The 21,307-nt window shown below is 42.2% G+C and overlaps 1 protein-coding gene across 3 annotated transcripts in view; it reads left to right on the plus strand.

Annotated features, from left to right (window-relative positions):
* Positions 1 to 21,307, plus strand: part of MEGF11 (multiple EGF like domains 11) — a 265,950-nt gene that overhangs the window by 151,353 nt on the left and 93,290 nt on the right. For 2 of the 3 annotated variants that reach the window (XM_057430994.1, XM_057430993.1), the window contains 2 exons: positions 16,827 to 17,073; positions 18,686 to 18,806. In XM_057430994.1, coding sequence (XP_057286977.1) covers positions 16,827 to 17,073; positions 18,686 to 18,806 — 368 coding nt within the window. Of the gene's footprint in view, positions 1 to 9,399; positions 9,434 to 16,826; positions 17,074 to 18,685; positions 18,807 to 21,307 lie in introns of those variants that run through there. The other variant, XM_057430995.1, reaches the window with a different exon arrangement.

A 21,307-nucleotide genomic window follows, 5' to 3' on the forward strand; every position in this document is an offset into this window, starting at 1 on the left:
CTGCTTATTTTTCTCAGGAATACCTTTCCCTGTGTTAGCGTGCAGTAAGCGGCTGACAACCTGGGAAATCCATCTCAGTAAAAAATAATTCCCCCAGTCTTCACAAAATGCGAGATCAAAACCTAATAAAAATCTTAACTGCTCCACTATGTCTAACTTATAATATTGAGGGTGGGAAAAAAGCCCTCAGCTATTTGATTATGATTGCTATAAATTAAAACAGGAGGTGTTTTCTTCTGTAGTGGAGTGGTGAAATGCTGAGAGGAAAACAGTACTAAGCATTCCTTGGTTCTGAAGTGAAACCACACTGCTCTGTAGATTTAACTGCTGCATTATTTAGATCATTGTGAATTATCAAAGTATTATTGACAGATGTGCTAGTGAAAATAATTAATGTGATCAAATTTGTATAGTTTTTCTAGGTCTAAACCTGCTTTTTAAGGTGTTTACAGTAATGATATTTCATTGAAGTGTTCTTTCCAAGGCCAGTCAAAAGTAACAGCAAATAAAAATGTCTTTAGTTTAAATGCCAAGACAGATTGAGTGCTTTGCACAAGAATCAGGAGGAGCCAAGTTGTTAGAAGCCCTAATTCCAAAGCCTTCCCGTTGTATCTCAGGCGGGCTGAGCAAGTAGGTTTTGACCTACTGACAATTGAGAACATATGGAGAACGTGGGGCTTTCAGATCTCTTTGACCACATCTATTGAGTGCCTTAAAATTAAGCTGTAAAAACTCAGTCTCAATAAAGAACTTTACAGGACGTGTGTGAATAGTGTAAAATAAGGTGAATGTAGTCGAGCAGTCAGAGCCTGTGAGGAGGGATGCTGGCAGCTCTGCTTGGGGTGAGCTGTGCTCCAAATGGGATATATTGAAGATCTCCCACAAGAAAAACGCTATGATAATTGAGACTTAAGAAAACAGGGCCTTGGATTGACAGTTTCAAATCTTTACTGAAACTCAGCCTGCCAATATTTTGTGGGTGGCAGCTAGTCTGTCTGTTGCTGCAACAAGTCTGAAGATCATTTAGGTTATAAGGCTACATTTGGAAAACAAATGGTGTCTTTTGCTGTCATTTCAGTGGGCTGTGGATCAGGATTTTAATTAGTGTGTCTGCCTTCTGAGTCTTTGCTCTACTATTCGTTATGTCTATGGCATTGCTGTCAGCGTGGTAGCCCTATGTCACAACTGGGTCCTGTTGCCTTAAGTGAGATGTAAACAGTGGTTTGCCTGTAATTGGAGGGCAGGCAGAAATCCATTCCAAGGTTATCTTTCTAGGTGTAGCTATGATGAGCTACAATTACTAGTTTTTTCAGAAGCTTAGTAGATGGAATTAGGCAGTTTATGCATAAAATGTGCTTGTTGTTGCTTGGCAGTTAAGTGTGTTTTGATTTTAATAGAATTCAGAGTATTTGCATTATGAGATGAGAATTGTTTCAACAGTCCATAGGGTCTAAGAGGTAAACTGAAGTCTCTTGACAGGAGCAGGTAAAAGTAAAGCCTTGAAATCTGTGTTCACATCTAGCATGCTTTAGAAACTTTTACAAAAGAGTGTTATCACCCATCAGTCGTGGGTTGTAGGGCCCTGTATTTAAAAACGGACAGAAAGTAATAGCAGACTGCTATTAAGAAGTTGACTTTAGCCCTTTTATACAGGTCCTCTTGCAATTCCTAGGAGGAAGAGCAGAGAACAGCACATTGGCTTCAACAACTACCATGAGCGTTGGTGGCCAGAGGAACCATTGCAGGAAATTAAGAGATTTTATTAGGCAGTTGCTAAAAAAGTGTTCCTGTTACTTTCAGCTCTGTTTAGCTGCTTATTGCTCATTGGCAAAGAGACTTCCCAGGACCGACTGACCTGTTGGGTTAAAGAATCAGAGTCGGGAGATAGAGGCTGGCAGAAGCTGATTGAATTGCCATGTTTACTGCAGCTTCTCAACAACTTCCTTGCTTTGCTAGCAAATTGAAAAGGTTAAAAATGCAGAGTTTTCAAATTATGTGCACCTGTGTTCTCAAGTCTCAGTGGGAAGTCACCTCCTTAATCTGTTAAGTACACAGACCCAATAATTTCCACTACCTTAATACCCATCTCCCAGTGCAATTTTCGGTGTGCCTTTCAAGAGTTGATAATTCTTGGGCTCATAATGTTGCTTTCAAGTCTTCCTTCTTTCAGATCTGCCTAGGATTGAGTGAAATGAGTCAACAGTAGAGAGGTTTTTTTTTAAGCTTTCTTCAAGATTTACACCAGCTCCCTGACAGAAAATGTTCAAATTCTTTTAGTTTGACAGAAATTAAGGATGTGCCAAATAGCGGAGTCTGCATATATGCAAGATACGGAACAATAAAGCTTTTAAACCTTGCTAGCTACGAGGCCTCTATAAGGCCATGTCCTTCTGGTACACTATGAACATAGTTCTTTTTACCTTTAACAATGTTGAATTGAAAAATCCTTGCAGAAGCCCCAGCACTCTCTGTGTGTGCAGTTTTCTATGTGCACCTTTGCTGCCTTTTGGATCTCCTGCCTTGCTGAGCTTGTAATTCTGTCACCCAGGCAATTGATGGGGGAACAAAACTTAGCAGGTCCCAGCACAGTCTGTGGGAAATCTTGCAAACCCAAAACTTACCTTGGGTTTGGTTTTGTTAAAGCCCGAGTGAAGGAGGACACCAGAAGTGGTAATGGTGATGGAAGAAAATACAGAGAAACAAACTGTGGCCAAAGAATCCTTTATAGAGAGAACAGTGCAGCTGGGACCTGTAAAATCAGGAGAGAGAATCATATAAAGTGGAGCCTTTTTGTGGAATTGCTATATATCATTTGTGTAAACCAAAGACTTCAGGGTTTTCTTCAGTTTCTGTCTGTTTTTTTGATGCAAGCTGATGGGATTCACACAGAGGGGAAAGTCTTGGATCAGGAGGTGCCCCTTTTCTGTGCACTCCAGCCTGTGCCTTGTTTTGACTGAAGAAGTGATTACTGGTTTAGCCAGCTTTAATTCGAATTTTATTCTGCTGAATAAGCATTTATTAAGGTTGAGTCTGCTCTGCAGTCAGAGGGGTGATTGCAGCAGACAGCCCTGTTACTTTGACCCAGCCTTCCCAATTCCTGGCCCTACTGAAGCCAAGGGTAGCAAGAGCAGTTAAGCAAAGTTGTCAGCGTGGGTGTTGGGTGGGTCTTACCCAGCCCCTGCTAAAGATAACTTAGCTGAAGCTTCACTGCTGTAATGCCTGCCTGAGCTGGTCTGCAGCCAGCTCAGGTGGTCTGTGTGTGCCACAGTCACATTGCTCAGCACTGTGTAGATGTGGCCTGAGTGTCACTTGGTGTCACTGCCCGAGCTAGAGCCAGCTGAAGGCAAACATCTGGAGATCAGAAGTAGTCTGGAGAGAGGCTTTGGACAAGAGCCTGTAGGGACAGGCCAAGGGGAATGGCTTTAACCTGCTAGAGGGGAGACTGAGCTGAGCTCTTAGGCAGAAGCTCTTCCCTGTGAGGGTGCTGAGGCGCTGGCACAGGGTGCCCAGAGAAGCTGTGGCTGCCCCATCCCTGCAGTGTTCAAGGCCAGGTTGGACACAGGGGCTTGGAGCAAGCTGCTCTAGTGGAAGGTGTCCCTGCCCGTGGCAGGGGTTGGAGCTGGATGAGCTTTAAGTCCCTTTCCAACCTAAACCATTCCATGATTCCTTGATGTCCGTGGGGAGTTAGCAGGCGTTCGTGGCTGGGTAGCTTCCCCAGGATGTTCACATTTCACATCCTGCACCAAACCACTTCAGTTTGTGTACCAGTGATGTTGCTCATACCAGTTTTACACTTTTTAAACACTATTATTGATGAGAAATGGAAAAATACCTTCTAAATTAATATCTGTACACATAAAGGAACAATTTTTCATACGTTTAATTCAGCAGAGAATTATAAATGTAGTGAAGAAATACACTATAAAGTATTTATAGCATAAATTTAAACCTTAGAACTTGGAGCTGTTCTATCTCAGTGCTACAACTTATTTTCTGAGTAGCTTTGTAGTTCAGTGTAATTTGGCTGTTTCAGTTTCCCTTCTACAGAAGGTGATACAGTGTATTTTCTAACTCATCAGTGGACCATGAGTTTTAGTCAGTGTTTGTATGGGACTTTGATGATGACAGCAATTCTATTAGATGTGCAAAAAACCCTACACATTTTGATCTTACTGCACAATTTAGAACCTAAATGGTTGCATATTGTCGATTTTATTTTATTATACCAGCATACTTTGAATTTTAGTTAGCAATGTACTCTGAATAATTAATTATTCAACTAATAATTATCCATTCCAAATAAAACAACTTGATTACTAAACCTGATGAGGAAAATCCAGTCAGGAAAGAACCCTTTCAAAAACAACAACATTCTGCAGATATCCTTCAATATTTAAAGGGTGAACTATATTTAGTAAATTCTTCTGAAAGGTGGGGGGAAGTCAAATGGATGCTAATTTCCTGTGTCATCAGATTTGTGTATTTGTGTCAGCAGCATTCCTAAATCACCATCTACTACACAATCCCCATCTACACCAGCAGTATTCATCTACAAGGCAGTATGCAACCTTTGCCTGGGTGGCTCCTGTTTATCAGCAAGCATAGTGGTCTTCTTTGGGCTCATGTCTTTTTCTTCTCATCGATTATTTAATGCTTGATGTGTGCCTGCAGTGTTTGCTCTGCTCTGATACTCTGCAGTGAGCAGAGAACCTTGCTCAGTAAAGGAAACCCTGAAGTTGTGGCATCAATGTCGTTTTCCAGGTGGCACTAACTTAACCCGCAACAGCCAGCCTGTGTCATTATAGTCCACAGAAAGAAATTCCCTGGCTGCAAGGGGCACTGCAGTGTCTCCAAGGTGCTTGTCATGGTCAGTGAAGAGTTTTGATGGCAGTCTTCTGAAAACTTCTCTTTTTCTTTGTGGCTTTTGGAAATACAGCTCAGCTGCCACTGGGAGAATGTAGGGATCTGAACCTTACAGGAAACCTGGCATTTAAAAGCCTTGATGCACAGATGCTGTGCTCTCTTCCAGCAAGATCCTGCTCGCTTCCCTGCTGCCAGCCAGCCAGGAATTCACGTATGTCTGTTTTGCTTTTTCCTTTTCAGTGGCAGTTGTCACTAAGAAAGAGAGAAATTCAATTAATCCAGAGAGAAAGCTGTTTCACATAGGCAGTTCCTCGGACTGCTCAAAGTGAGACTGAACCTCCAAGCACCAAACTTGAGCTCCTGCGTACATTTTTCTGCTTTCTTTGAAGCTGACCCACAGATAACACTGGAGACACTAACACTTTGTTGGTAAACAATGAGGAAAAAAACCTGAGGAGTGATGATTTACTGTTTTCTGCCTGCCTGAGGTTTGTCTGCTTGATGCAGCAATCCACACTTGGTGAAGCTGTTCCGAAAGCACACGCTTCCATACGGTTGGGATTTTGTCAAAACATTTCAGTTCAGCAAACCCATAACTGCCTGTGAGGGTGAACAGCTTTGATCATCCTATTTTTCAAGATGTAAAGCAGTTTAAGGATTGTCTGTTTTTAACATCACAACAAAAAGTTTCATTTCCCGGTTTAGAGCAACTCTTGCTTTAGAAATTGGCATTAATTTGTGCTTCAGTGAACAGCATCTGAACATGTTCAGAAGTCAAAATAAAATATCAAGGTTTAGACATCTAATCTCAATAATTTATGAGACAAGACTTTATCTTCCTGCCTAGCTCTCCGAAATGAAGCCAGAGTCCTACTGCTACACAGAGGGAGCCATAGGGAGGCAGTGGCAGCATCTTCATTTCCTCTGCAGCACTCAGGGCTTGTTCATTTTGCTGCTGGCTGTGATGTGAGTATAAACTGCTGGATCAGGTTAGCAGACCTGTGGCTGCTTTCCCCTCCCAGCATCATCCTAAAGAAGAGGTGCAGAAGCACTGCAGCAATGTTGCAGTATAAGGAGCTGCTTTAGGGACACTGGGATTTGACTGCAGAAAACTCTTCTGGTTCTGGGGTGTGTGTCTTCTGCCATCCCCAACTCACTTAGAGCCATCCCTGCTTTGACTCATGGGATTTAAGTTACGCGGCATTTATCTACCTCTCTGATTACCTCTTTATTATCAGAACATCCCACACCTCAGTGCCTGAGTGACATGAAAAGAGGATGTAATATCCTAGTATTTCAGTATTTTCCCCTTTTCTTCCCCAATAGCTTTGCACTTCCTATTTTCTGTTGGCAAATATAAGCAAGCTCTTGTAGAGACTGTGCTGAGTCTTATGATGTGGTTTTGATTGACTGAATATTCTTGGCTTTACTGACTTACACAGGGCAAGACTGAAAAAAACCTGTTTCTTTTTATGTGCCTGAAAAGGACATTACTATTAATGGTTTATAAGAGGAAGACAGCAGTGTATTTAAGATATCTTGAAGACATTAGGTAACATTAAAGAGCCATGTGAAGATTCAAGTATGCCTAGAAGAAAAGAGAGCAGCAAGTAGCTTGTGTGGATATCTGCACATCTCTTTTCTAAGCCTTTGAACTGTTTTAGGTATAAAAGACACCCCTATTTCAAAGGCCACCAGGCCTTCTGGTGCTCTAATTCTTCCTCAAAGACCTCAAGTAACAGAATTCACACTAGAGAAGGCGAGATTTTTCCTACATTCAGTTATTGGGGCAGAACATCCTTTAAGCTGATATTATTTCCCTGAAAAGCAGTGCACAGGTAGTCAACTTTAGGACAGGATTGTGGAGAGGGGGAAGAAGCAGTTCCCTTTACTCTACAGCTACATTGTTGGAAATAAAAGGAAGTACCACAATCCACAGTGTTTACTTTGGTTTTCCATATTAATGCAATAAAATAAATTGCTTTATTGATCACCTTAGAAATGACTGATGAGTCAGTCCTGTGTGTTAGGTTACTTGTGAGGGATGTGCTTATATGTCCCCTTGAAGGTGAATCTTTATGGAGTAATTGGAAGCTGGTTAGCTAACTGTAGCATTTCTTCCATATGCTTATCTTCATAGTACCACTTTACTCACTGATCAGCCAGTCTTTTCACTCATGTCAATTTGCATGCTGACCTACAGCCAAAGGTGAAGGGACACATCCCTGCGTGTGAATGAGAATGAGAAGGAGCCTGCTCTCCAGCACTCGCTATTTCAGTGACAAGAAGCTGTTCTTCTTTAAGCACTGCTTTAACTGCAAATAAAGGTATATTGCATATCTGGCAAAACATCAGCAGGGTGACCTTCCGATGCTCAGTTTATGTGCTGTGAAAAATAAAGAGCTGAGCGCATCTCCCGGAGAGCTTTGCCAAAAGGGGTTGATCCCACTTGATTCTACACAGTTAACACCACTCTGCAGTCACAGAAGGTGGAAAGGTCACTTCAGTGGGGGAATCAGATTGCTTTCAGCATGGTGGATTCCTCAGGTGACAGGCAATGTTCTCCTGCCCTGTTGCAGGGGGCTTGTTGGGGATGTGACTGAAGGTCATCCAGTGTGGCCTAACCTACTTTAGTCTGGCCCTGTGGGTCTGCTCTCAACTGGATCAGGGTTGGCAGGCGTTAACTGAAAAGAGAAAGAGGTTTTATTCCTTGTCCCACAGCCCTGCCTTGCTAAGCACTCAGCTAAAGACCATACACTATTTAGAATAGCAAGTAGCTCTAAGTAGATATTGCACATAGCTTTTTATAAGCCTTTGAACTCTTTCCCACCAGGCACAGATGTTGTATCCACAGCTCCTAATCCTCAGTGAAAAGGCCTCAAGTTCTTCATCGTTTTCTTTGAACCACCTTGGAGCAATGCTGCTGCCACTCTTGAGCCCCCCTGGCAGCCTCTCCAACACTTGTTTGTTGAAGGGTGCTTGATTCCTTCCTCTATACCCATCCTGCAGTATTTTAGGGATACCCAGACGTCTTTCTACCTCTTCTTGGAAGCAAAACTCACAGTACTTGTGTGCAGACATGCTACAGGAAGATTTAATGAGATAGTCAATGAAAACATCTAAGTCCATTATAGATCTTGAGAGAGATAGAGAGAATGTCTTACCCAGCTGGAAATCAGAATTTCTAAGTAAGTTACTTGCAGATCTTATTATTGCTGTTCTGTCCTAGACAATAATAATGAAGTATTGATGCAAGTTTTGCCAGAGCAAAGACTGCTGGGTTTCGTACAGAGGAAAGATCATATCTTCATTTAGTTTTATTAGACTCTTGATACTCTGCCCATGTATTTTTTAATTCACCACAGTAAAACTCTAATTAAAGAACAGACTTTGCCTGCCATTAATATGACACTGAGAAAACATTTTAAAGAATGCAGCATCTTCTCTAAACACATTCTACCAAGACAATGCTCGTGTTGCATAGAATGTTGTCGCTGCCTTATGAAGTATTTCATGGTTTTAAACTCCTTGTAACATGGAGATTGTCAGTAGAGTTAAAGGCTCATTAAACCAAAGAGTAATTTCTACAAAAAGAAATAGGAAATATTCTCAGGGTTTTTTTGTGTTCTAATTTTCACTTCTTTTGAAGCCTCTGTCAAAATAGCTCATGATGGAATTCTGAAAATGCAACACTTTGATATCTGTCAGGAGTAGAAGTTGTTCCTCCCATTTTGCTGCTTCCAAAATATATGGAGTTCATTACAGGATTTGACGAGGCTGACATCCAAATACCCAACTTTTCTTTGAATTACAGTGATTTTGTTTTCACTTTCCCAAAATAGAAGTGTACAGCTATAGGTAACTGTTCTAAGCATCCTACAGAATACTGTAGGAATGTTCTTTAAACAAGGATTACTTTGGAAAGAAAATGTTTCCTCAGAGGATACTAAATAAAGTGAAGTGCTGTGATTGAATTAGGTACCACATGTTGGAAAGTCAATGACTAATGAGATCATCATTTGAGATTAAATCAGGGCCTGAATCAGCCACATGTTTCTTATCTGATTCAGACAATGAACTTCAGAGAGAATCAGTACAATCTTTCTTGAAGGATGAAAAGCTGTTCTGCTGTCTTTAAGAAAAAAGAAACACAAAACAAACACAAAATTAGATTCATTTCCTCCTGTGAACAATAATCTACCCATTTACAGAAAAATTGGCTGATGTTTCCTTCCCATCTTTTCCTTTCTGTCTGATGAAGACTGATCCATAAACTTGGAAAACGAGATTGATCGCAGGTTCTGCCAGCCTCAGGTTAACCTCAGGTTTTTGCCACTTGGTTGGGTCGTTTTACAACTTCATATTTACACGTGCAGAAGCCAAGCCTGAAATGGGTGTGAAAGAAGAAGATTTGCCAAAGGTTCCTTTAAATCATGGATTCATTGAAAATCCCCATCAGCCAGAGAGGATCCAGAGTCCTTAGGCTCAGAAAACCAAACCCCATGTTTAGGAACCTCAAGGCTGCAAAGCTACAAGCTCAGAAGGCAGAAAATGCCAGGGCATGTAAATGGTAGCCTGTGCTCACGTAATTAAAGAGAATATCATAATTCACTGCCTCAAGTGCTGAATTACTGCTGCTCTTCCAGCCTTTAATCTGACATTTTCTTCTTTTTGTGACACCAGCTTCATAAGTCAGATGCCTTATTTATATGTGTTAGTCCCTGGTTGGTTTGTTGTTCCTTGAAAAGAAAATAAAGCATATGAAAAATCCTTTCAAGGGTGTCATCAGGCTGATATACAGACCATTCATTGACATGGACTAGAACAAACCTCTGACATGAGGGTAATGGCCTAAGAGAAGAGGCTGTCACCATCTCTGTGGACCACTTACTACATGGAGATTAAACAGCCAGTGCCCCATGGCATCTACTAGGAACAATTGTAAGAGAAGTCCTGCTAAGCCTCTGAAACCTTTAATTGCTGATTGCTTTCAATAGAGACGAACTCTTTGAGGAATGGAGGTAATGAATTACCCAGAGGTGGTACTGAGTGTCTTCAAATTACGTTCTTTATGGTTCAATCAAGTACAGGTAGGTTTTCCCAGGGGACACTTGAGCACACCCCTGGGTGTGGGACAGTGCTCAGCTGGATTTCAAGCTATTGCTCTGTATATGGAAGGTGTCCCAGCTTGTCAGTGAAAAAGATATAAAAATGTACTTTAACAAGCAAAAACTACTGCTCCAGGTTACTGATTTAAGCTGAAATTCCCTTACCTCTATTCCTCAAACCAACAGGGTGAGTGAGCCTGAAGCTAAAACTGGAGACAGTAAATTCTGCATAACAGAGAACCTGTCAGGGACCAGACAAAGCTTCTTACAGAGGAAAATGAACAATCATAGAACCATTGAATAGTTTGGGTTGCAAGGGACCTTTAAAGGTCACTAGTCCAACCCCCCTGCAATGAGCAGGGACATGTCCATCCAGACTAGGCTGCTCAGAGGCCTGTCCAGCCTGACCTTGGATGTTTCCAATGCTGCCAACTAAATGCCTGTGACACAGTTCAGGTAATCTAAATTATATTTGGAGCAGGGTTATTTATTAAAATCCATTGGTAACTTGGTTGCCCCCAAGAAAGTATTTATTTACAGAAATCCAACCTATTCATTGCCTTGACAGTTATAGGACCTCTCTTGTTTTTAAGACCTGAGTAAGACATGCTGTCTCATGGTGAATTGTCAGTGTCTTGATACGGTTATGAAGAAGAAAATCAGCTCATTCTGAAATCACAGAATTAGAATGTTGGTCTCTAAGCATTTGTAAGAACATCTTTGAAGGGTATTTCTGACAATGTAGGTACTTTTGAGGACAGCATCGTTCATAAATATGGGTTAGAAGTTCCAAGGGTAAAGAGTCTTGTAAGATAAATGGGATTTTTTTTTTGGTTAGAATTGAGCAGATCAGGGAGTGATTTTTCAGTACCTTGGCCCATGCTTTCACAAGTGTATTGGTATTGCCTGCAGTGCCAGGACTTGAGGGACACGGCACTGCTCAGAGCCAAACACCAAGTGATGTGAACTGTTGTTGTAAGGGGATTCCCTCTTCAGGGACCTTGTTTCACACCCATTTTGGGCTTGGCTTCTGTTTCCAAAGGTGTTGAGCTGTGCCAGAATGAGTCATGTTTGTACAGTGAGAAGACATCAGCTCAACACAGGGATTGTAATTCTCGGACTAAGTGCAGGGAATAAAAAGCTAACTGATTGCTTCATTCTTTTATTCACTACATGCATGTGCTTTAGCTTTTGCTGTTTCTTTGCCTGCTTTGCATGAGCTGGGCCAACCATTTAAAAGCCAGTCAGATTCCGAAACTGAATTAGATCAAAAATAACCCCACACAGGGTTTGGGCTGCATTTCACCTCAATTGATATTCATACAATTATTCTACAGTACAGTTATATTAAGGGGGGAAAATAGTCCTGATTTCAAAATAAATTCAAAATAACCAGTGTTACACCATGTCCTCCCAGATTTAGTAAGTTCGCTCTTTTATCCCTTTGCATTTTTGAAGGCTAATATCTCTTTTAAACATTTCAAACCGAATCTGGAAGCATTCCAGAGTATTGGTCATTGACAAATTATTAGCAGATTTGCCAAAAGTTCCTTTAAATCATGGAGTCATTGACAATCCCCATCAGCCAAAGAGGATCCAGAGTTCTTCGGCTGGGAAAATCAACTGCTCAGTGTTTTTCAGCTGTGCCTTTTGTACATGAGTGTGCTGCTGACTTTGCATGCCCAGAACACAGCAATAAAAACAGACACAAACTGACTTATGCTAACTAGAACAACATAATCATGGACCCTAAGACCACAGAGTCTGGTGCTGCTGTGACAGAAGATGCTATCTTTATATTTAGTGTGTCTGCACAGGGGTGGAAAAGCACTGGAAGAGTGCTTTTGACCCTGTCTTGTTGGGATAAGTCGCTTGATAAATGTCATCTCTTCCTTCGGAGAGCTTTTATTTACCTGCTAAATGTTCAGACTTGTGTGTTTGCCCTGTTGCTGGCCACCTTGTGCTGCTGCACTCAGTACTGGGCAGCTCTGTTGACCCAGAACACAGCACACTGACCATTCCTAGAGGGTAAAACAGCTCTTTGGGAGTGAAGCAGCACTTCCAGTGTGTCTTCCTTGAGCATTCCACAGGACAGAACTGGTAACGGGATGTCATGCATGACTAGTGTTGGATATGCAGAGCCGGCTGCAATTAGCCCTCACTGAGGCTTCCAAGTTAGGGGTAGGGATGCAGAGAGGAAGAAAAACTGTCCCGTTTTGAGCAAGCTTTCCATGAGGGATGACTCTTTCAGCCATCAGACTACTGTGTGCAGACAACTGCAATTATGCTGAGGCACCCAGCATCGTCCTTTACAGTTATGTTCATTTTTATTGGTGGCAATTGATCTCCAGTCATATTTTTGAAGGAGAAAAAGTGAGGAAGTTAGCATGTTTGCCAGGGAATGTTCACACGTGACCTGAAATATGGCAGCTCCCTTTAATGTAACATCTCCCAGGGGAGCGCTGGCTATTTCAGACTCATCTCTCATGGTATTGACATCCATGCAGTCTGAAGGGAGCATTTGTACCTCCCTGACATCACCACTCTCAGGTTGCTTTTCTTATTGATGGTATAGTTAAAGTCTCTGTATCATTTTGACATTTTTAATGGCATATGCATTTACAGTGTAGCACTTGTGTAAGCTTTAATCAGCTTTCTGTTCACATGGTGTTGCTGTTATTATTTATCTCCATTATAGTAACACACAGGGACTATGAAAAAGAGCAGGACCAGACTGTGCTAGGCCTGGGTTGTATTTTAGAATGGCCTCTCTGCAGCCATAGAAGGGATTCCAATGATCCTGAAGTGCAGAAGTGCAGCAGTTTCCATGGCTCTGAGGCTGCTTTGCCCTGTGTCTCAGAAACAGGAATCACTATAACACACCAGCTAGGATTTACCACTCTGATGTGTATAGAAAAAGTATGTCTTGGTTGCTGAAGTCTTTGTTTTCTCCTGTTTGTTAGTTTTCTAACAGGAACTACCAGACCCTCGTCCCACAGCTAGTTACACACTTGAGTAGTCTCACACACGAGGGGTCCTGTTGAGCTCAGTGAAATTACTTGTTTGAGAAGTACTTGGATTTAGCTTATCATCAACTCTGTATCTGCCTACCTCTATAAAGGTTCAGAGGCTACCACAGTGCAGACGTATGAGTTATCTCAATATAAATAGCTCATAATGTCGCAATGAAATCACATAGGTAAAGAATTTACTTGCAGCTCCACAGACTGTCACTGCAACATGGGGCTTAAAGGAAAGCAGGAAAAGAAAGCGAACAGGAACTGGTAAACTTTGAGCAACAAAGATCTTATTTTCCTGTGAGATTGCTGCAGTGTAAAATCAGGTGAGGATGATATTTCAGTATCACAGATTTTACACTAACACGTTGCCAATGAATTATACTCAATACCCCTTGCAATTAAACGGCAGTGGATGAATTAATACTGCATGAAATGAATAGGGTTTGAACTGATAGCTGAAAGCAGAAAACCTTTACCATCTGAGGGAAAGACTTAAATCTAGAAGAGACCAACTTGTCAGTGTGTATATAGGATCCTGTCCCCAGAGGCACAATGGGATGCTCACCTTGGTTACACACACACTATATTCACCTTTGTTAGATACACACACCATATTCACCTTGGTTAGACACACACCATGATTCTAGTTTCAAACCATTTAGAGAACTGTAGTCAAAACCTGCTACTAGTTTTAGGAACATAAAAAGAAGCCTAACAAGTGCAAAGGCCGCATCGGGCATTGTAAATGAGACCTGGTACAAGCCCCATCTTTTTGTAATTCTGTATTTTCAGTTTCTTCCATGAGCATTCAGATGTACTTTAATCCTCATTTTTATGTCCTCTCTTTAGTAAATCCCCATGAAATTCACATTCTGAGTAGCTATCTGGTATGTGAAGCTCTTTTATTTCATAGACAGTTAAAATATTCTGGCTAGCTACTTTGGTCTAAACATACTGAATGTTGCAATGTGTGTTCACTGATGTCTTGTACTTAGAAGCCTGTGGAAGAATCTGTCTAACTGCCAGCTGGTTTTCTGGTCACAGCAGGCTTCTTTTATTATCCAGATGCAGTTTTTTATGATCTTAAAACCAATTAGAGGAATTTCTCTTCTTTCCTTCAGCATTTTGCTCTTCCCTTTGGCTAGATTGTGGAGTGAAATTTGGTACAGGGAGAAAACAAGCATGTGACCAAATATGTATATATAGTAAATAAGTGTTCAAATGAGACTGACTTACATAAAAGGAGCTATGTTTAGGGCAGACACTGTAAATGGGAAATAAGATGCTTGAGCTGATGATGGGAAATGGTTTTCCCTTCCTATAAAAGGGTTTCTCGCTCCTTCACATTCTTGCAAAGTGAAGAACACAAACAGAGCAGACAAATCTGATGGGTGGAGCGCTCACCTGAGGCATAGAAAATCAGGGATATAATTCACATGTTCTAGTGAGTGTTATTTATTCCTATTAAGCAAATTAATTGCATCTGGAATTATATTAGCCCACAGTCTGGCAGTCAGGTCTCGAAGCGAGGTGTGATGAGGTAGGAACCAAGTCCCTGAAGCGGGCAGGGTTAAGTTTGATTCCCACATTCCACTTCCCGATGCAAAGGGCTGTGGTTCAGATGTGTACCCTTTGTGGAGGTGCAGAACTGCATCCCTTGGTGTTCAAGTTCTGCAGAAAACAAATCAGTGTTTCTGGAACAGAAATTGCTGGGGAACTCCATCAGCTCCAGCAGATTTGCTCCCTGCCCCAGAAGGCTTACAGAGCCTTAGCAAGTGTCTATATGAAATAAAGATGGATCATCTCTTTCCACAGATTCTCAGTAATAATTTAAGACTTATAAAGAGTGAGATTTTGTTTGTTCGGCTCCCAGTGGTGTCAGTGCAGAACTATCATCACTGTTTACAGCTGTGGGAAAGAGGAGGCAAAGCAATAAAACATCTTGCGTGAGGCAGGACCAGGATTAGGCACAGGGGTACACTGCGTGTTCTGCTTTCTGCAGGACATGAAACCATCTCTGCGTCCTGTAAGACCCTGCAGATCCTTTTGGAGACCCTGTAACTGTCTTCTTACGGGTTTATTTTGGCCTTTAACACTTGCTCAAGAAACAGAAGTTTGTAAACTGGCAATCAGCAGTGCAAATTGAATGAAGGCTCTCTCCCTTTGCTGTTGAACATCCTCTCAGGGACCAGTAGCAACCTGCTTCTCATGAAGAAGGACAAAAATACTGCCAAAATTAACTGATACGGTCACTCTGTGTGGGTTTATAGCCATGGACTGTAGAAGGAGAGAGCTATGAAATTTCTAGGGCAAGAGCACCAGCATTAAGTCGGTTTTACATTTACCTTGCTAAGTTTGGAAGCAGAGATCCAGGCCTTCGAAGCAGGCAGTGTCACCTGGGGATTAGCACTCTTGTTGGCAAATAAAGAGAGTTTGTGAAGACACTCGCGCCCTTCACGGCGGTGGATTTTATGTTAGCAGAAGAATTGTTGGTATAATCAAAACCAGCTGTACCTGGAAAATGATCTGTAGTTGGGTCTTCAGCAGGAATTTTGCCAGCAGCTCTGTTCTGATGAGAATGATGATTTTCTTCACCCTTGACATAGCTGTATTGAAAGGCTACTGAGCGGTGGGTAGGTGACCATTTTGGCAAATCGTAGAATCCTAGAATGGTTTGTGTTGGAAGGCTCCTTAAAGCATCCAGTCCCAGCCCCCTGCCACAGGCAGGGACCCCTTCCACTAGAGCAGCTTGCTCCAAGCCCCTGCGTCCAGCCTGACCTTGAACACTGCCAGGGATGGGGCAGCCACAGCTTCTCTGGGCACCCTGTGCCAGCGCCTCAGCACCCTCACAGAGATGAACTTCTTCCTAAAATCCCATCTCAATCTCCCTTCCGTCAGTTTAAAGTCATGTAAGTTTACTGAGAAAAGCTTAACCTCTGGGTGCTTGCTTTGAGCTGTTTGTTCAGTATGTGTACATCTTAAAGGGGGTTTTTGCAGGTGCCACTTGCTGTTTTTATAGCAAGCCAGGACCAGACTGCTTCTATATTGCTGACTTCCCTCTCTTATGCTGCCTGTGGTCCACACACAAGGAGGAGGGATCAGGCAGGATTGTCATGTGGAGGGTACCCACTGTGCTTTGGTTGTTTCCGTTGGGAACCTCTACCCCATGTCACTGACTGTAGGGTTTGGGGTCCTTCTGTATCACTAGTACATGTTGTTTTATGTACATGCTACTGTTGTATGTACTAGTGTAATGCTAGTATAGTGCTAACTGTATCAGCGCAGAAATTACGTGACATCTACACTCCACACCTTCACCCTAAGCCTGGTCAGCCTCAGGAAATCCCGTCTCCAGTGTTATTTTCTTCCTTACCATCTCCTTACTCCAAGAAAAAGCCCCTAAACCCCCAAAAACATCACCAAAGAAATCCTTCTTTTGATTACCGTATTTATTATCTTATGGGAACGAGTGCAAAGAAACAGTATTTGATGACATTATTCAATCTACAAGATTTGAGTGGCCATACTGCCTGCCATTAATTACGCTGCAGTCAGGATGTGATACTCTGCATCTGATTCCACTATAAATTCATTCCTTTCAGCTATCTAAGAGCACTAAGAAACAGGATATTAAAAGATTTAGTTCCTGATCCAATAAGGGTGTTAAACAAAGTCCTCAAATTTAGATGTAATACAAGTGCAGGGGGGTAACTGGAGAAAGCTCCTGGTGTGAACAGAGCCTCTGCCTGCTTCCCAAGCTGAGCACAGGGGGCTGGGATGAGGTGCTTGTGATGCACTTTCCTAATCACCCTGTAAATGACTGTGTGTTTTCCAGGTTGTGACAGCGACCACTGGGGACCCCACTGCAGCAACCGTTGCCAGTGTCAGAATGAGGCCCTGTGCAACCCCATCACCGGGGCCTGTGTGTGTGCAGACGGGTACCGAGGCTGGCGCTGTGAGGAGCTCTGCGACCCTGGCACCTATGGCAAAGGCTGCCAGCTGGAGTGCCAGTGCCACAACGGAGCCACCTGCGACCACAGGACCGGAGAATGTCACTGTGCTCCCGGGTACACCGGGGTATTGTAAGTTCAGTGATGGGTGGATTTTACTCTGCATCATTAAACCCTGCTTTAACCACTTTTAACACAACGGCAAAATTCACACAGTCTGTGTATTGTACACTTCCTTTCCTAGAAATCGGGTAACAGAATTTGAGACTAAATCAGGCTCTTTTTTTGCTGCTTATTATACCCATCTGCATTATAAAATAAAATGTAGTGCTAAAGTGGATTTAAAAATCCATTATATCTTCCAGCTTGTACAACAGTTGTACCTGCTCGTAATTCAGTATGTGAATACAATCCAAATTACAGTTATGTTTTTATAAGCAATTGGACATTCTAGTCATTAGCAGTCCAATGCAGTACCAAATGGGACTTACCATCCCCAGTTTATTTGACTTTCAATCTAACTGAGGAAGCGCTGCTGCTAACTATATCAGCTTACTATCTAGGGGGTAAATTTTAAGCATAGTGAGCAGGGATTTAGCGGTGTGACTCCTATTAACTTTAACAAGAATCATGTAGCTGAGTCCCCATCCACCACACTGAAGGTTTACCAGTAGGACTCACAAAATCCGCATATTAATTTTAGGACAGCAAGCAATAGTTCCTCGTTTCACATTGCTCACAGGGTAACATCACTTCTCATTAGAGAGCTTTCAGTAGTTTCAGAAGTAATTATGCTTTTCAAAATTATTTAAGGGGAAAAGAGAATTCAGTTTAGAATTTGGTTGGAGATCTGTTACAGGTGACTTCATACTTCTGCAGTCTAATATTATTTGTTGACCTGCATAAAGGGGAAGGTAAAAGATAAAGATAATATTAACCATCATAAATAAGTGATAGACCTCTTGAATATTTTATTTAGTACCTGATTTCCTCATAGGGTTGTGACCTCAGCCCTGGAAGCTCTCACTGCTAAAGTCTCTGCTGACTATTACAGTGGTCCCATTGGCATTAGTATGCCAGTTCTCAGCAGTAAGTACTTGCAGGGCCAATCCCTGACATGTATGAACATCTTCATCAGAGGGTAGTCAGTTAGGGGAAGAACCTGCTGCACTTCCAGAATCTGGGGTTACAGGAAGAAGTAATACTGGAAAGCACCAATGTGCAAATGTAGGAGACACTAGTTTTTGCAGGGATTAACCTTACATTGGCCTCCCATGAATACTGAGAGAGACCAAATGAGCTTAAATAGCCTTTAAATGATGCTGAGTTCTTGCCAGTCCATTTTAAACTGCAAATGTTAACATTTAGGAGTGACTAAATGTATTTAGTAGTGACTTATATGTATTTAGTAGTGACTTAAATGTATTTAGTAGTGACTAAATGATTAACATTACATAGTCACTACTAAATATTAACACAGTAGTGACTATGTACTGTTTATGTGCATAAATGTTACACACATGTGTCAGCCTTACAGTGCCCTTAATCCATGGCACATAAATAAATCCCACTGAAATAGAAGAAATCTTGGGTAGTTTGTAATGCCAGCTGAGGCTTGCTGAGGTTTCATAATGTACATAAGGACTCCCATGATGACTTGTGTTGGGGACGTTCCTCATTTACTGTGTTCTCTGAGTTCTTTTCAGTGATCTCTTTCTTCTTTGCTCCTTCTCCCTCCACAAAGCTGTGAAGAACGCTGTCCCCCAGGCAGCCACGGAGCTCAGTGTGAGTTGCGCTGCCCATGCCAGAATGGAGGAGTCTGCCACCACATCACTGGAGAGTGCTCCTGTCCTCCTGGATGGACGGTGTGTACTTTGTTCATACTCATTTAGAGGTAGGAATAGGAAGTTAGTTGTTCAGTGTCTCAGGAGAAGCCTTCTCTATGTGCTTGTGATGTGTATTTCTTACAAGGCTCTAACAGTTCTGGAGTTGGGACCACCTTTGTTGCACGTGCACAGCACTGACATAGACAGGCCACCACTCTAAGTAGCTATTACCATGGTATTAAACAAACAGTAAGCCCTTGGCATGTGGTTGGAACTAGATGAGCCAGCCCAAACCATTATGTGATTCTATGATGATTCTACTCATTACATTTCTACGTAGGAGAATGTGTCTCTGAATTACAGTTCCTTGGATATTCCCTGCGGCCTTAGACACTGTCGAAGGCACTGTCCCATTTCCCCTTCAGGAAAGAGGGAAAAGCAAAGGGGAATTCAGTGGCTTGGGCAGTTGTGAAAGCAGCACTGTGCACAGCACCAGAGACTGCTTCAGTGTCCTGTCCTTACTCAGGCATAATTCCCATTGATTGCAATAGATTTGCTTGCATCAGGCATTGTACTGGAGAGAGCAAATTGCCCTAACCTTTAATCCCTTGTGTCAAGAAAGCAAGGCCAAACATTTTAAAAGTCCTCAACTTTATCAATAATGTAATAATTAACTCTCTTGGGGGTTGCCAAGTCTCACAGGCCCACACACACCATTTAGCTGTACTAAATTTCCTGGCATTTTTCCTGTATCTAACAATTAGTCTCTTGGCAATCTTGCTGGATTTTAATGCATACAAATGCTGTGACTTTGTATTTTAATATGTGGAAGACCCTGAAGATCATCATACAGCCGTGGCTTCTGATGTGGCCTTGCATCTGTAGAAACATTTAAGACCAGAGAGAGATGTTCATATTCTTTTAGTAGATTAGTAGAGCAAATGCTGCCTCCATTTGATGACAAAGCTGCTTTCAGCTTAAAAGTACCAACCATAAGATTCTGGTGGCTGTCAGGCAGCAACATGCGAGAGGAAGATTGCTGCCCATAATTTCTGATGAAAGCTGTGCATGGAAAATCTCTTCCTAACTGGAGAGTTGGAGTCTCTAACTTGGCCAGTCATGTCAAAGATGGTGGTGATGCTATTCCATTTCAAGTGACAAAGTAGGCATAGCTTCTAAGTAAGAGGGTTGTACCTTACCCTCCACTGGCATTCAGCAGAGACAAAGCAAAGATTCTTTCCGAAAGAGTACTGGAGCTAAAGCACAAAGGAAGCAATTCAGATTATTTCTGAGGGCTGATCAGTCCATTCTGGCACTACTGCTACAAGTGATCAATAAAGGGATTAACATAAAAATATGTTTTATGAGGGTGCCCAGAAAAGCTGTGCCTGCCCCATCCCTGAGGGTGCTCAAGGCCAGGTTGGACACAGGGGCTTGGAGCAAGCTGCTCTAGTGAAAGGTGTCCCTGCCCGTGGCAGGGGATTGAAACTGGATGAGTTTTAAGGTCCCTTCAACCCCAAACCAGTCTGGGATTCAATGATTCTGATGCCAGTATTTCTCAGGATCTGAGTTGGTTTGCTGTACTCTTCCTTATCCATATTTTATCAGGAGTTTTCTCTATTTTTGCAAAGTTAAAAGTCACTAAAGAGGTGAGAAGTCAGAAGAGAGCAGGAAGTTTTTAGGGGTCCTTTAGGATGCAGCATAGACCCTGAAGAAGAGCTGCAGCACTGAGGCTGCACAGCACCTATGGTCGTGTATTCCTGCACATTTCTGCCCTGTTCCTTATAGCCTGGAGTTTCTTCTCTGCATTTTTAGTGGCCCAGAGAGACATTCCTGAAAAGTGTGTTGTTGGCTGCTCTGTCCCCAGAGAAACCCCAGAGTTAACAATTGATGTTTGAAACAAGCATAACTTAAAACTGAAGAGAGAGATCAAGTATTCCGGGGAAAGAAACTGAAATTATAAGTAAAAGCACTCAGCTTGTAAATGTTGAGATTTTAACTATAAAGGGTCCCTCTGGGGTTTTAATGAAAAGCTGGTAATCCAGTACACACAGAGAAAGAAAATACTTTCTTCATGCTATATTTTTAACTCTTGGTGGTGGGAATGGGTTGGGAAGTGAGACATGAGTGGGCTGTAAATGAGCAAGCGAGATGGGTTTGCTAGACAGAATTCATTTTATTTCACACCGTGGATAGTCTTGCTTTGACATCAGGAATTTTACTTGCTGATTTTGAGGCTTGAGACTGCACGGATGTGTTGAATATACCATCACGTTGGAAGGAAAGAATTCTCCCTGGATTTATACTTGGATTTTATTGCTGCTGGGTGAGCTGCAACTTTTATCCTTTCCTAGGATAGGTTTATTAACAGCAGTTCAGCTCCCTCAGGGGCTTGGCTGCCTGTGGGACTTGCAAGGGGAGGCAGTAAGTTGAATAGGAGAAGTTCTGGGTTCTCGGGTTCTTCCTTGGGTCTGTCATCTTCAAAGCCTGGTTCTTTTATGACTTGTAATACTTCTTTCCTCCTGCTTCCTCCCACCCAG

Source organism: Pezoporus wallicus, unplaced genomic scaffold (genome assembly GCF_028554395.1).
Source record: "Pezoporus wallicus isolate ANWC-B61680 ecotype Strahan unplaced genomic scaffold, APGP_CSIRO_Pwel_v1 contig_8548, whole genome shotgun sequence".
Classification (NCBI taxonomy): Eukaryota; Metazoa; Chordata; class Aves; order Psittaciformes; family Psittacidae; genus Pezoporus; species Pezoporus wallicus.